Raw genomic sequence first — 16,667 nt, 5'->3', positions numbered from 1 at the left:
CCGCAGGGTCTGTTCCTGCAGACAATCATGCATGTCCGAAGGATTCTTGTAAATCGGAATAACACAGGTACTGCAATATCGCATCGTTTTAAGAGTCGATCGTACTTGAGATATCTATAGTACTCACTACATAAGGTGCATACCATTGATTCTTACCCTATTTGTATTGAATATTACACACTCTCTCACTATGTGTGGCATACTTCCACAGAGATAATGGAATAACAGTTGGTACCTCATTTCAGCCAAGGTTTCCGCTACGTTGTTTCCCTTTAGTTTGATTTATAGAACTGGAGTTCTGTCATATATATTTTTCACACTCGTGGCCTCTCTTATTTTATATAAAAGTCGCTTTTTTCGCCTCAAAAGAGGCATTATTCTCCAATAGTTTCGGCTCGAATAAAAAGAGAAGAAAACATAGCCAGGTAAAAACTAGGACCTCAGTCATCCATTAAAATTTTCGTATAGTCTTGGAAATAATCGTCAGTACGTTACAATATTTACATGACACTGGTTATTCTAGCGTATTCTTTCAGTTTAAAAGGGAACTTTTTTTCACAGCAACAAGATAAAAAATAATTATTATTTGTGATGAGCACGAGAGTGCGGTGAATCTTACTTTTAAAGGGATGGAAAGATGACTACTGTCTTATTATATATTTCATACACAACTAATGTTCCTTATGAATCGCTAGTCTTTTCCCCGCGGCTCTGACCACTTATGCCTTCGACTTATATATCGGACACACCACTTCCTCGCTCTCTCTGTGTCCACATTTTCCTTGCTCTTTCTGTCAATCTGATCCTCCCACCTCTCTCTATCGCCTCCTTCCCACTTTCTCCACATTTTCATCTTCTCCTCTCCCCTCTTAGTCCATTTTCTCCATCCCTCTCTCTGACTATATTTTCCTTTCCTTCCCTTCCCTTCATACCATGTTACTGCCCCCATCTCTCTTTCAATCTACGACTCCCCCTCTTCCTTTTCCACGTGCCCAAGCCACATCTACACCTTCCAGCGGCCTCAGTCACTTGCCTCTCCTCGCCTCTGTCCATTTCCTTCCCCCCTCGCTCTCTTCATCCAAGCCTCTGCGCATCTCAAGCTGCCCCACCCATGCTCATACACATGTGTAGCCTCTGCAATAGAGTTCAGTAAAGGAGATCAGTACTATTACTACTACAACAGATATGTGATGCAAGGCAGGCTACACATCAGGGGCTTGAAAATCGTTTGCTTGCCGTAATGTAACGCCGCCATACAAAGCAGGCTGATACTGCTCCATTGGCCTTGTGGTCTTCTGGGAAGGCTCTTTGCAATCTCATAGAAAAAAAATTGAAACGGTATTATGGTAGCCTTCTTCAGCGGGCTTGTCCTGCGTACAGTGCATCTGAAGTCCCCAGCGTGATTACTAAAGTACTATCAGGGAAAAAACCTGCAACAAAATTCCGTCTTCTGCATAACTTCATGAAAAAGTGCATGTCTGATTGGTTCAAATGGTTCAAATGGCTATGAGCACTATGGGACTTAACATCTATGGTCATCAGTCACCTAGAACTTAGAATTACTTAAACCTAACTAACCTAAGGACATCACACAACATCCAGTCATCACGAGGCAGAGAAAATCGTGCATGTCTGAGAATACCCCTTTGGCAGCGTAATGAACTGCAACATAAATATCTCCATTGTCAATTACATTAGCAGCGGCGACGACAGAAAGCATGGCACATATTTTCACGCGTCGCCGCTTATGCCGTACGAAGTCCTAATGTAACTTATACAACTTATACCAACAACAACTTCGTCTTCCTTTCCTTTTCCTGCCTCCTCCCTCCTTCCACAATTCACATAATTACGTAAACGCTGCACACTTTGCGCACCAGTACAAGCTACTTATAGAGTGTGAGATATATAGCTAGAGGTGGGGGTTTCGACTACAGGAGTAAATGTTTCTCTTTTCATTTCCTAATTTGTAGTATGCGTGGTGTAGTACCTAGCTTATTAATAAGCATGCAGCAGTTACTGCAGGTCTTGTACAAAACAGTGCAAGAACTAAATAGTGACAAAGCAGTGAAGTACTATCAACTTTATTATTTCATTTTTTTTTTTTAAATGTACTCTGAGTGTGAAACGATATTTACTGCAGTTGCTACTTGCGCTGAATACTTGGGTCGGTGGATTTCCTTCTAAGTTTTGCAAAGACTTGCAGCGGCTACTGGAAGAGGGAGGCGTTTCGCAGAAGTTGGTTTTCAGTGACGGAACCAAGTTTCGTGTGTGTAGAAAGACGATTGCTTCTTTGAGCCACAGAACACCCACACGTTCGTAATTCACCTAGAACTAATACACTCCTGGAAATGGAAAAAAGAACAGATTGACACCGGTGTGTCAGACCCACCATACTTGCTCCGGACACTGCGAGAGTGCTGTACAAGCAATGATCACACGCACGGCACAGCGGACACACCAGGAACCGCGGTGTTGGCCGTCGAATGGCGCTAGCTGCGCAGCATTTGTGCACCGCCGCCGTCAGTGTTAGCCAGTTTGCCGTGGCATACGGAGCTCCATCGCTGTCTTTAACACTGGTAGCATGCCGCGACAGCGTGGACGTGAACCGTATGTGCAGTTGACGGACTTTGAGCGAGGGCGTATAGTGGGCATGCGGGAGGCCGGGTGGACGTACCGCCGAATTGCTCAACACGTGGGGCGTGAGGTCTCCACAGTACATCGATGTTGTCGCCAGTGGTCGGCGGAAGGTGCACGTGCCCGTCGACCTGGGACCGGACCGCAGTGACGCACGGATGCACGCCAAGACCGTAGGATCCCACGCAGTGCCGTAGGGGACCGCACCGCCACTTCCCAGCAAATTAGCGACACTGTTGCTCCTGGGGTATCGGCGAGGACCATTCGAAACCGTCTCCATGAAGCTGGGCTACGGTCCCGCACACCGCTAGGCCGTCTTCCGCTCACGCCCCAACATCGTGCAGCCCGCCTCCAGTGGTGTCGCGACAGGCGTGAATGGAGGGACGAATGGAGACGTGTCGTCTTCAGCGATGAGAGTCGCTTCTGCCTTGGTGCCAATGATGGTCGTATGCGTGTTTGGCGCCGTGCAGGTGAGCGCCACAATCAGGACTGCATACGACCGAGGCACACAGGGCCAACACCCGGCATCATGGTGTGGGGAGCGATCTCCTACACTGGCCGTCCACCTCTGGTGATCGTCGAGGGGACACTGAATAGTGCACGGTACATCCAAACCGTCATCGAACCCATCGTTCTACCATTCCTAGACCGGCAAGGGAACTTGCTGTTCTAACAGGACAATGCACGTCCGCATGTATCCCGTGCCACCCAACGTGCTCTAGAAGGTGTAAGTCAACTACCCTGGCCAGCAAGATCTCCGGATCTGTCCCCCATTGAGCATGTTTGGAACCGGATGAAGCGTCGTCTCACGCGGTCTGCACGTCCAGCACGAACGCTGGTCCAACTGAGGCGCCAGGTGGAAATGGCATGGCAAGCCGTTCCACAGGACTACATCCAGCATCTCTACGATCGTCTCCATGGGAGAATAGCAGCCTGCATTGCTGCGAAAGGTGGATATACACTGTACTAGTGCCGACATTGTGCATGCTCTGTTGCCTGTGTCTATGTGCCTATGGTTCTGTCAGTGTGATCATGTGATGTATCTGACCCCAGGAATGTTTCAATGAAGTTTCCCCTTCCTGGGACAATGAATTCACGGTGTTCTTATTTCCATTTCCAGGAGTGTGTTTTCAGTGGTATATCATCTTACACAGTTTATGGACGTTTCTTCTTTGCAGAGAAAATGGTAACTGATTTCGTGTACGTGGACGTACTGCTATACAATTACAGCAAGGCCGAGGAGACTTCAGTACGCAATGAGGAGGTGCGCCACCACACTTTCTTTCAGACGTTCGAACTGCCGTAGGACTGGATTGGACGTGCGTCGCAACGCGACTCTTCTCTTCTTCAATGGCCCCCACTGCTAACTACTTCCATGTGAGCTCTTAGTAAGGGGTTATGTCACACATCATGTGTTTTCAGCTGGAAAAATAATAAATGCAATCGCTGATTTCGACTATGAGGTGTTGGAACATATGGAGCCAGAATATGACTACCTTCTTAACGTTTACCACATCACAAACGGTGTATATGTTGATCACCTCTAACGTCAGTTAACAACTTGGATAGGTGCTCCACCTACTGATTAGTGTCAATTTGCTGTAGGTGTTGTATTTTTCACGAAGATGACTCATTAAAACCACAGAGGTATTTTATGACCAACATTTCGCTACACATTTCATCTACTACATTAGAATCCAGATCCCAGTACGAAAAAAATAAATGTATGCGGCGTACTTATGAATACAGTCTAATCAAAGCGTCATTCCTTGACGCCTTTTACTACTGCAGAATATGCATAGACCGAATTTTTTTTACAGGCATTTATGTGTTGTTACTGTGCTAGGAAGAAATAGCATTATGAACTCAGAGCACGAACTCTTCGCCATCTATTGCAGCCCCTCCACTAGTAAGTCACACAATATCGGCGACAGAGCAACTTGGAAAACCACGCATGTGGTTTCACAGCTAACATGTATTCTCTGATAGCGTTTTATGAAGGAATTCCAGCACTAAGCTGGATGCGCGCATATAGATATAGAAGAACTCCTAACTTTTGGAACAGAAAACAGTTGCAAATCCTGTTGCACAGTATTACTTTGGGAGCTGAGCGGATGCTACTACACATGGGCTATTTAAATTTAACCTGATATTAGTTTCCTGGAACCTTAGGGATGAGTACTTTCCCTGCAACATACCATCGCATATCAGTACACCCCCGGATTTCGTTACTTACTGGCTACCACTCTGTTTCTTCATTATTATTTGCATTTCATGTATTTTTTATGTGCTATGTCTTATTTCATTCTTTTTTTCTTTGTTTTTTCATCTTGATTCTTCTCACTCGCAAACATTCCATTTCTCTCTATGTTTTCTTCGATCTCATTTTCCTCTAGTTCTTAATTGCACTACCCATTTCATTCCTCTTCCTCGTGTTTCATCTTTGCTTCTTTCGTTCTCGTCGTCTCTGGACTGATTCTGGCACACTGCTTATCCCTGAACCATCTATGTTCGGCTACTCTTTCCCGTTCTTGTTTGTCTCACCTCTCCCTCACAGCAGCTGGGCCCCTCTCGTATTGAGCAGCCCCTCCCTTTTACCTTCCCCAATCTATTTCTTTTTCTTACCCGAGGAAGGATCTACTCATTACTAAAGTTAGGATAGTTCCGTCGTGTACTTTTAAATGTGTCTATTGACAGTACTCAAAATAATTTCGTCTCCTGAAGATATGTAACTACCAAAACACACACACACACACACACACACACACACACACACACACACACACACACACACACTAACATAGACACGTAGAGTGTCTTTCAATCCGTGCAAACTTTTACATCAATTTGATGCCATCAGCATTTTATGCTTCGATAATAATGTGTGATACAATACAATAAATTTTATACAATGCAACCGTCTCATACTAACAACTTTTTAAAAATTTCCTAGGATTAACCAACATCAGAAAATACTGCTTTACTTTTAATCTAATATTCGTTAGGTACGCAGCCTGCTTATCATTTCTACCACACCTTATTCGTACGTTGTCTACACGACAACATAACCTCAGAGCTTGTCAATTTTGTGATGTGATTGCACTAAGTTTATTGTGTAACTATCTCCTCTACTCATTGGAAAACAGGCATTTATGCCAATTTTTACGTAGGATTAATGTTTCTTATGTTACCAGCATTAATTATTCATTTATTTATAATTCCACCCCAACATTCCGAAATCGATCAATGTACTCGCGTAAGGAAACTGTAAATCGGAACAGGTAATGTGTTACACTACTCACTTACCGTGTATGCAGTATACAGTCTCGATTCATACCGTTACTACTGTAAACAGTTACGATATGTCTTACCCAAACGTTAGATATGCAGCATACATTAATATCTTCAGTTATGACTAGCAGTTGCATACTGTCTCGGGATTTTTGCCAGATGACGCCTTATAACCATTAAGCGATTTGCAGGTGAAGCTTTGAAACAGTAAACCGTCACCTGTGATATGCTCACGTCAGTGTTGATTACTGGTGACAAGTCATGACTGACTGTTCTGTTCTGGGGATTACTTTCTTTGCGTCTTCAGTCTTTTGACTGGTTTGATGCGACCAATCACGAATTCTAGAGAAACTAAGACAAAATTGTCAATGGATGCGGGAATTTCACTATCACGCCTACAGTCGGGTAACTGCAAATGAAGAAAAAAGTAAGTAGCTTTAGTTGGTTAAAACTTTATGATCAACTTCCGTAAATTCCAGTTCAACACTGGAATTTGATACGTCATATAGCCTCAAATCTAAGTGCACGATACTCTTGTGCAAAATCTGGGTCTTGGACTATTGCTATTTTCGCTGCATTGGCAATATTTTTCCCCAAGAACACTACGTAAAGGCCTGTGGTCACGAATCAAGCTATTTCAACATCATCAGTGTGTCTATACAGCACCTGCATATTCACTCACAACGTAAGGAAAACGTATCCATTCGTTTGTTCTCTTAACAGCACTGCACATGAAAGATAATAGGCTCTGATACAGTCGGACTCTGGACTGCTGCATGCTAACTAACATTTAGTTCCTTTGTGCCATCCTGAGATGCAACCTTCGTTCGTACATCCGTTTATACATGTCTGCATTGCAGTATAATAGCTCAAATTTGCATCAAGTTTAAAAAGAGAAATAAAAATTTGAATATTTCATGTGTCAATATTGCATTACATGTGACATTATTATTTCTTGGAGAGTAGCAGTGCGGACCGGGAGTGGGTTGTGGACCAACTTGTACCGCACCTGGAGAATGCGGGGGATTCCCCGGATGAAGTGGCGCTGCGTCTCTGCCTGCACGAGAGGGACTTCCCGCTGGGATCCTACATTGCTGACAACATTGTCACCTGCATGAAAACCAGCCGCTCAACAGTCATTGTCCTGTCTCAAGCTTTCATCGACAGCCGGGTGAGTTGTACGAAGAACGTAACAATCCAGGGACTAAAAGGCCTGTCAAGATTTGACTTTTGCTGTTTGCTATACACATACTGCTGGAAGCCAGGTGGCAGTGCTGTGCTCCATTGTAATCTATTGTATGCAAGTCGACTTTTACGTCGCCGAGAACTTTTTGTTCATTGGCCACTGCACCTGGTATTTTATCTGGATGCCTGCAACACAGCCGGCCTGAGAGGCCGAGCGGTTCCAGGCGCTACAGTCTGGAACTGCGCGACCGCAACGGTCGCAGCTTCGAATCCTGCCTCGGCCATGGATGTGTGTGGTGTCCTTAGGTTAGTTAGGTTTAAGTAGCTCTAAGTTCTAGGGGACTGATGACCACAGAAGTTAAGTCCCATAGTGCTCAGAGCCATTTGAACCATTTTTGAACATACAACACAGTAGTGCTGCAATCCTAAGTCATGGCTTGTGATTATTTGAGTTCGTAAGATGGATGAGGCTGGTTGGCTTTATTCAGTGCACTTTTCGGCATCGATGTAACAAGGTCAGTTACACCTTCTGAAGAAGTCAACTTTAAAATTGTAGATACCATGGTTAAGGGTACCAATAAATCTTTATTTGCAACTGACTGTTTGAATTTTTCAACCTCTCCATGTTTACTGTAACATAGTTGCTGAAGTTGCAGCCTAATTTACGATTTTGGAAAATTAATATCTACAAGTAAAAAAAAAAAACTTCTTGTGAGATTAGGTGTCGCTCCCGAAAGGGTGCGAACCACGTGTGTGTAAACTGATTATGTTTCATAATAATCGACTGCTGCTAATCTGAATTTGGTGCCGATGTCTTGTAAAATAACACACAGTGATCTTTAATGTATAGGGGATGCCAGGTCTGGTAGTCACATCTTTTATTTTAAATATTTTAGGTGATCGTCAACATAAATACTCTCACTTTAATTTCATTAACTTGTAGTCTATATTTTTACGAATGTTTTTAAAATAATATATGGCTTCATAGCTATTATGATCAAATTAGCATTGCCTTTTCTGTTATGCGATGTTTGCGACTGCCTTCTCCGACACTGGGAAGGTAGTAACAAGGATGGAGTTCTTTGTCACATGTTAATATTAGATGAAAAATATAGCTGTTTAAAGTAACAAAACACTTCCTGTATTCATATAAATTACTTCAAGCCAAAGGGACATTCAAGATTAAAATAGACCTACCCTATTTAGCACTAATAACATAAAGACAAGCAAAATAATTCTGATGATTCTACACAAGAAGTTCGGCAATTCAACATATACAAGAAAAAGCTAAGATCGTAGGCCTTCAACAATATTCTATGGTGAAAACTGTCCGCTGATAAGAGCTCTGAAAAAAAATTGTTAGGACTTTACGAAATTAATCTTGAAATTCTGACAAAAAAAATTGGCAGCTTTTGCCTACATTTATCTGGTGCCCATTTCTTGCGGTGCATACATTGTACCAACACTTCCCTTGATCTGTTATTTGCTTCGTGGAGACCTTCAATGATTGCATTTGTCTCCTTCTTCTGTCATGACAGCACTTAGAGCAGTAGGCCTATAAGGATTTGGTAGATCTGTCACGAACAAGGAGCAAATTCATGGTTCCTGAAAACGTCTCTATTAAGGGATAAATGCTACAAGTCTGCTTGGATATTTAATGGCGTAAACACAACAGTATATGTAGAACTCACTATTCCTGAAATGTCAAATATTGTCTTCGTGGTGATTTATATCCACGAATCACTTGCAGTATTCGCGTACATCTTCCACAGTCCGTTCAGTGTCCGATCTAGTGGTTGAAATCGGGAGGGGGGGGGCAGTGGGGAGGAAGTGACAGTAAAGCAATGCTGTTATTTTTCTCACAGTTGAGTCCTTTAACTACAGTAGATAAGTATGATTATCAAGGAGAAGACGAGACAGACTATGGTTAGAAATGGTTCAAATGGCTCTGAGCACTATGGGACTTAACTTCTAAGGTCACCAGTCCCCTAGAACTTAGAACTACTTAAACCTAACTAACCTAAGTACATCACACACATCCATGTCCGAGGCAGGATTCGAACCTGTGGCCGTAGCAGTCATGCGGTTCCAGACTGTAGCGCCTAGAACCGCTCGACCACCTCGGCCGGCTCTATTTTTAGAGCACTTTGCCTTAGAAACTACGTGTTTCAAAAACTCGTAGAAATGTTCTTCCATCAATGATCCAGAAGGGTTACTCACTCCACGGCAGCATACTGGCCCATCACGAATAAAATGCTCTTCGAAATGCACCAGGGGAAAAATGAATACCGGCGAAATACCGTTCTCAGTAGCAGAAACAGCACCATATACAATAACTAGGCTATCTCGTCCTCCAGATGTGATCGACCACACTTGCTTGAAAGCGTTTTGTGACACAATGGGATTTGGTTGTAGGGTAACGTCAAGAGCAGCAGGAAATGGTGTAACGGGAGTAGGATTCGTTATGCATAGGAAGGCAGGGGACAGAATGTCTTACTGTGAACAGTTCAGTGATAGGTTTGTTCTCATCAGAATCAATATCAAATCAACACCGACAACTATAGTTCAGGTATACATGCTGACGTCATAAGCTGAAAAGCACGTAAAGGAATTTAAAACCTAATAGTCAAGGAGGTATGGAATATGGTTGTAGGTGAAGGAGTAGAAGAAAGGGTTTGGTACTAGGAATTAGAGAGGAGAAAGAATAATTGAGTCCTGCAACACATTTCGACTATTAGTAGCGAATACCCTGATCAAGAATCGCAAGCTGAGAAGGTATACTTGATGAAGGCGGGGATATACAAGAAGACTTCAGTTAGATTACAGAATGGTCAGGCAGAGGTTCCGAAATCAGATACTGCATTGTAAGGCGTACCCAAGAGCAGATATGGACTCAGATCACACTCCAGTAGTGATGAATAGTAGGCAAAAAGTTGAAGACAATACTTAGGAACAATGAATGCGCAGAGATGTGGGATATGGAAGTAATAAGAATTGAAGAGATACACTTGAATTTCTCTACGGCTGCAGATACTATGAAAAGGAATAGCACAGTAGGCAGTGCAGTTGAAGAGGAAAGGACGTCCTTTAAAAAGGTCAATAACTGAGTTGTACAGAAATACATAGGTACAAAGAAGGTAACTGCGAAGGAACGATGGGCAATAGAAGAAGTACTTCAGTGGGTCGATGAAAAAAAAAAAAAAAAAAAAAAAAAGAAGTACAAAGATGTTGCGGGAAATGCAGTAAATACATACATAAAAGTCACTTAGAAATGAAATAATTAGAAAGTGCAGGGAAGGTAAGGCGAAATGGCTGCCTGAAAAATCTGAAGAAATCGAAAAAGAAATGACTGTCGGAAGGACTGATTCAGAGTATAGGAAGGTCAAATTAAATTTCAATGAAATTAAAAGCAAGGGTGGTAATATTAAGAGGGCAGCTGGACTGCCACTGTTAAATGCAGAAGAGAGAGCGCATACGTGGAAAGAGTAAATTGAAGGCATGATAGGGAAAACTTGTCTGATGATGTAATAGAAGCAGAAACACTAGTCGATATAGGAAATCCAGTATTAGAATCAGAATTTAAATGAGTTTTGAAGGACTTAAGATCGAATGAGGCAGATGGGGATAGATAACACTCAATCAGAATTTCTAAAATCATTGGAAGAAGTGGCAACAAACCGTCTCTTCACATTAGTGTGTAAAACATATGAGTCTAGCGATATACCATCTGACTTTCGGAAAAATATCATGCACACAGTTTCGAAGATTGCAAGAATTGAAAAGTGCGAGAATTATCGCATTACCAGCTTAACAGCTCATGCATCGAAGTTGCTGACAAGAATAACATACAGATAATGGAAAAGAAAATTGAGGATGTTAGATAAGGATGAGTTTGGGCACCTGCCCCGGGCGGTAATTTCAGGGTGCCCCTGTTCATAACCTTGTTTCACAAAGCGCCTGGAATCGAGCGAAGGTTAATTTATCGATTATTCACATTATTTTGAAACGCATCTCTGTTGGTTTCTGAAAATTTTTGAAAGCATTCTAAGTTGATTTCTGAACGAATCATAAGATGATTTTTGAATGTGTGCATAGTGTACGCGTTATCTCTCCAAGGGGAATAGCCATCGCGTCTGGAAATAAAAAAAAAATTAAAAAAGCTTTACCGCAGACAAAAGGGGTTAGGCTTTTCGAGCTAAGCCGAATAAACGGGTGAATTACAATCGCTGTCTAATCATACAATGAAGGCTTTCACGGCCGGATGTTTCAGCAGCCGAGAAATCTTCCGGGTTGTATAGCCGCGGTCCATGGAAGTCTTATATCCCTGACGTTTTGTCCAAAGCTACGTTGGACATCTTCGGAGGTGCTCCTGGTTGTGCTAAGTCTTGCCGACTGACAAGTAGGACGTCGAAGAGCGGTCTGAACGCGGTCTTCGACGTCCGACTCGTCAGGTTAGTTAGGCTTAAGTAATTCTGCGTTCTAGAGGACTGACGACCTCAAATGTTAAGTCCCATAGTGCTCAGAGCCATTTGAATAACGATGATGTACACTATATGATCAAAAGTATCCGAACACCTGGCTGAAAATGACTTACAAGTTCGAGGCGCCCTCCATCGATAATGCTAGAATTCAATACGGTGTTGGCCCACCCTTAGCCTTGTTGACAGCATCCACTCTCGCAGGCATACGTTCAATCAGGTGCTGGAAAGTCTCTTGGGGAATGGCATCCCTTTCTTCAAGGAGTGCTGCACTGAGGAGAGGTATCGGTGTCGGTCGGTGAGGCATGGCACGAACTCGGCGTTCCAAAACATTCCAAATATTCCAGAATGAGATTTTCACTCTGCAGCGGAGTGTGCCCTGATATGAAACATCCTGGCAGATTAAAACTGTGTGCCCGACCGAGACTCGAACTCGGGACCTTTGCCTTTTGCGGGCAAGTGCTCTACCATCTGAGCTACCGAAGCATGACTCACGCCCGGTACTCACAGCTTTAGAGCTTTTACAGCTTTGGAAGATAGGAGACGGATACTGGCAGAAGTAAAGCTGTGAGTACCGGGCGTGGGTCGTGCTTCGGTAGCTCAGATGGTAGAGCACTTGCCCGCAAAAGGCAAAGGTCCCGAGTTCGAGACTCGGTCGGGCACACAGTTTTAATCTGCCAGGAAGTTTCATTCCAAAGATGTTCTACACTCCTGGAAATGGAAAAAAGAACAGATTGACACCGGTGTGTCAGACCCACCATACTTGCTCCGGACACTGCGAGAGGGCTGTACAAGCAATGATCACACGCACGGCACAGCGGACACCCCAGGAACCGCGGTGTTGACCGTCGAATGGCGCTAGCTGCGCAGCATTTGTGCACCGCCGCCGTCACTGTCAGCCAGTTTGCCGTGGCATACGGAGCTCCATCGCAGTCTTTAACACTGGTAGCATGCCGCGACAGCGTGGACGTGAACCGTATGTGCAGTTGACGGACTTTGAGCGAGGGCGTATAGTGGGCATGCGGGAGGCCGGGTGGACGTACCGCCGAATTGCTCAACACGTGGGGCGTGAGGTCGCCACAGTACATCGATGTTGTCGCCAGTGGTCGGCGGAAGGTGCACGTGCACGTCGACCTGTGACCGGACCGCAGCGACGCACGGATGCACGCCAAGACCGTAGGATCCTACGCAGTGCCGTAGGGGACCGCACCGCCACTTCCCAGCAAATTAGGGACACTGTTGCTCCTGGGGTATCGGCGAGGACCATTCGAAACCGTCTCCATGAAGCTGGGCTACGGTCCCGCACACCGTTAGGCCGTCTTCCGCTCACGCCCCAACATCGTGCAGCCCGCCTCCAGTGGTGTGGCGACAGGCGTGAATGGAGGGACGAATGGAGACGTGTCGTCTTCAGCGATGAGAGTCGCTTCTGCCTAGGTGCCAATGATGGTCGTATGCCTGTTTGGCGCCGTGCAGGTGAGCGCCACAATCAGGACTGCATACGACCGAGGCACACAGGGCCAATACCCGGCATCATGGTGTGGGGAGCGATCTCCTACACTGGCCGTACACCTCTGGTGATCGTCGAGGGGACACTGAATAGTGCACGGTACATCCAAACCGTCATCGAACCCATCGTTCTACCATTCCTAGACCGGCAAGGGAACTTGCTGTTCCAACATGACAATGCACGTCCACATGTATCCCGTGCCACCCAACGTGCTCTAGAAGGTGTAAGTCAACTACCCTGGCCAGCAAGATCTCCGGATCTGTCCCCCATTGAGCATGTTTGGGACTGGATGAAGCGTCGTCTCACGCGGTCTGCACGTCCAGCACGAACGCTGGTCCATCTGAGGCGCCAGGTGGAAATGGCATGGCAAGCCGTTCCACAGGACTACATCCAGCATCTCTACGATCGTCTCCATGGGAGAATAGCAGCCTGCATTGCTGCGAAAGGTGGATATACACTGTACTAGTGCCGACATAGTGCATGCTCTGTTGCCTGTGTCTATGTGCCTGTGGTTCTGTCAGTGTGATCATGTGATGTAACTGACCCCAGGAATGTGTCAATAAAGTTTCCCTTTCCTGGGACAATGAATTCACGGTATTCTTATTTCAATTTCCAGGAGTGTATGTGATTCAGGTCAGGACACTGTGCAGGCCAGTCAATTACAGGGATGTTGTTGTTGTGTAACCACTCCGTCACAGGCCGCTCATTGTGAACACGTGCTCGATCGTGTTGATAGATGCAGTCGCCATCCACGAATTATTCTTCAGCAGTGGGAAGCAAGAAGGTGCTTGAAACATGAATGTAGGCCTGTGTTGTGATAGTGCCACTGGAATAATAAGGGATGGAAGCCCCCTCCACGAAAAACACGAGCACGTCATAACACCATCGCCTCTGAATTTTACTGTTGGCACTACACTCGCTGACGGATGACGTTCACCGGGCCTTCGCTATAATCACGCCTTGCCATTGGATCGCCACATTGTGCACAGTGATTCGTTACTGCACACAACGTTTTTACACCGTTCAATCGTCCAATGTTTACGCTCCTTGCACAAAGTGAAGCGGCGTTTGACATTTACCGGCCTGATGTGTGGCTTATGAGCAGCTACTCGACCAAGAAATACAAGTTTTCTCACCTCCCGCCTAATTGTCATAATACTTGCAGTGGCTCCTTGATGGAGTTTGGAATTCATACGTGATGGTCTGGATAGATGGCTGTGTATTGCATATTACCACCCTCTTCAACTGTCGGCGGTCTCTGTCAGCCAACAGACGAGGTCGGCCTGTACGCTTTTGTGCTGTACGTGTCCCTTCACGTTTCCACTTCACTGTCACATCGGAAACAGTGGACCTAGGGATGTTTAGGAGTGCGGAAATCTCGCGTACAGACGTATGACACAAGTGACATCCAGTCACCTGACCACGTTCGAAGTTCGTGAGTTCCGCGGTGTCCCATTCTGCTCTCTCCCGATGTCTAATGACTACTGGGATCGCTGATATGGAGTACCAGGCAGTAGTTGGCAGCACAATGCACGTAACAAGAAAAATTTGTAAATAATAGATTTCAGCTATCAGTCGCCCTTTGGAATTTTTATTTGCAGATCTAGATTTCAGATAGAAACTAGCCATTATGAATGCACTATCGTTCAATGAACTGTGGACAAAGGCAGATCAACAGGCATTACATGCATTGACCAAAAATGATAGTGCATTGAGAATGGTTAGTTTGTATCTGAAATGTAGATCTGTCAATAAAAATTCCAAAGGACGGCTGGCTGCTAAAATCTGTTATTTACAAATCAAAATAACGGTCGCTGCGTGCAACAGCCTCGGAATGGAGGGTAACCTGATAATAAGAAAAACGTATGTCCGGATACTTTGGATCACATAGTGTAGGTTGCAAGTGCCACTCTGAGGTGAAAAGGTTCGTACAGGTCAGAAATTCGTGGCGGGCCTCTGAAACCAATCAGAAGATCGACGACTTAATAAAGAAAGCGTATAGGTAATTGTTTTTGAGTATCGGTGAGTGTAGAGGAGAGAAAGTGACTAGTGGAGATGTATAGTACACTCCGCTATACATCACACGGTGGCTTCCGGAGTTCATAAATAGATACAGATTCGTTGGACTATTTTTCTAAGACAATTATTTTTTACCTTTTACCCGAAACATCATCTGAGATATTGGATGTTTTTGAAGGGGAATATGTTGCAGTGGTGCCGCTGGGAGCTGGACCTGGCGTCACAGAAGGTGCACCACTTGGTGCTGTTGGAGCTGGAGCGGCTGGAGCGGCGCCAGCTGGAGCGGCACGTGCGTTTCCTGATGGATACGCGCACCTACCTGACGTGGCCGTCGCAGCCATCCGCCCAGCACTCCATGTGGAGGAGGCTGCGAGCCGTCCTCACCGCGCCGGCGGGATCTCCCACTGCTGACACTGACACTGACGGTGCAGACGTCGACGACCACACTCCTGACAACGAGCAGCAGCAGCTACGGATGGTGGACGCCACTGCCTTCACTGTGTGACTTCGGCCAAGGAACAGTCGCATCTATATGCTACTTTGCAACGGACGTACTGTACCTTTGAAATTGAGTGGGTTTGCGTGTTTTCAGAATAGCACTCCATTCTGTGTGGTTCATACTGATTACGATATGGGTCCGGATTCGAAACATCTGGACCGTTCCTCTGATTTACATGCCTGTGGTAGTAGTCAGTTTTATGACTCCACGACATTAGTACAAACATTGCTCTTAATTACCTTGCCACGAATAGATGCGACGATGCATGAAAATCTCGTGTTTGCATTTGATGATGAATTCTTTTTTGGGCGCAGAAAACGAGAACATTAGCACCTATGAACGTAGTGTAAATGATCAGTATGTTAGAAGCGTTCAGAGGAATGGTGTGGAATGATAGAATTCATTAATATCAGGCAAGCAAGTGCACATATGCGACCTAGTGTTCTGTTCAACGAAATATAACATGCGTTCTAGAAAATAAAATATTGATTGCGAACGCTAAGAAAGATGTTTTGAACAGAAATAAATTGCTCTTTTACTTAATACCAACATCTCAACCTCAATTAATTTTAATACAGCCTATCACAGATTACGCTGACTTTTTAATTGATAGAATGTATATCTTCGATACTGGGTGACATACTTGAGCTTCCGTAACAGGCTGGTTTGAATTATAATTAACTACTTCTGAAATATGTGAGACATCGTATCTTCACAAAAGTATTTATTCACTTAACATTTGGACATGTTAGGGCATGATTACCAATAAACAATTCAGTCCAACGGAGAATAATTTTTCTACAAGTTGTTGCAATATTAGGTAGAAAATGTTCGGTAGCTTCATGGAAACGTAAGCACTATAAAGCCAAGTGCGTAAAGCCGAGTCAGTTTTAATTATTTAGAATCTTCGAGACAGATGTTTTTCCCCTTCCTTGAGAAACTGAGAACTAAAAAAACAGCGTACACAGCAACATCGTATACACAGGACTATCCGCATATGCAAAACGATGTTTCGTACAACAGCATCCACCATACAGTTGACATATCTTTC

The 16,667-nt window shown here is 44.6% G+C and overlaps 1 protein-coding gene across 3 annotated transcripts in view; it reads left to right on the top strand.

Annotated features, from left to right (window-relative positions):
* The window catches only part of LOC126359055 (toll-like receptor 2), a 209,681-nt gene extending 193,524 nt beyond the window's left edge, over positions 1 to 16,157 (top strand). For all 3 annotated transcript variants that reach the window (XM_050007601.1, XM_050007602.1, XM_050007600.1), the window contains 2 exons: positions 6,895 to 7,099; positions 15,311 to 16,157. In XM_050007601.1, the coding sequence (XP_049863558.1) occupies positions 6,895 to 7,099; positions 15,311 to 15,622 (517 nt within the window). In that variant the 3' untranslated portion in view covers positions 15,623 to 16,157. The remainder of the gene's footprint in view (positions 1 to 6,894; positions 7,100 to 15,310) is intronic.
* Positions 16,158 to 16,667: the final 510 nt, after the last annotated feature.

This window comes from Schistocerca gregaria, chromosome 1 (assembly GCF_023897955.1).
Source record: "Schistocerca gregaria isolate iqSchGreg1 chromosome 1, iqSchGreg1.2, whole genome shotgun sequence".
Classification (NCBI taxonomy): Eukaryota; Metazoa; Arthropoda; class Insecta; order Orthoptera; family Acrididae; genus Schistocerca; species Schistocerca gregaria.
This window is presented reverse-complemented; position numbering and strand designations above follow the sequence as displayed.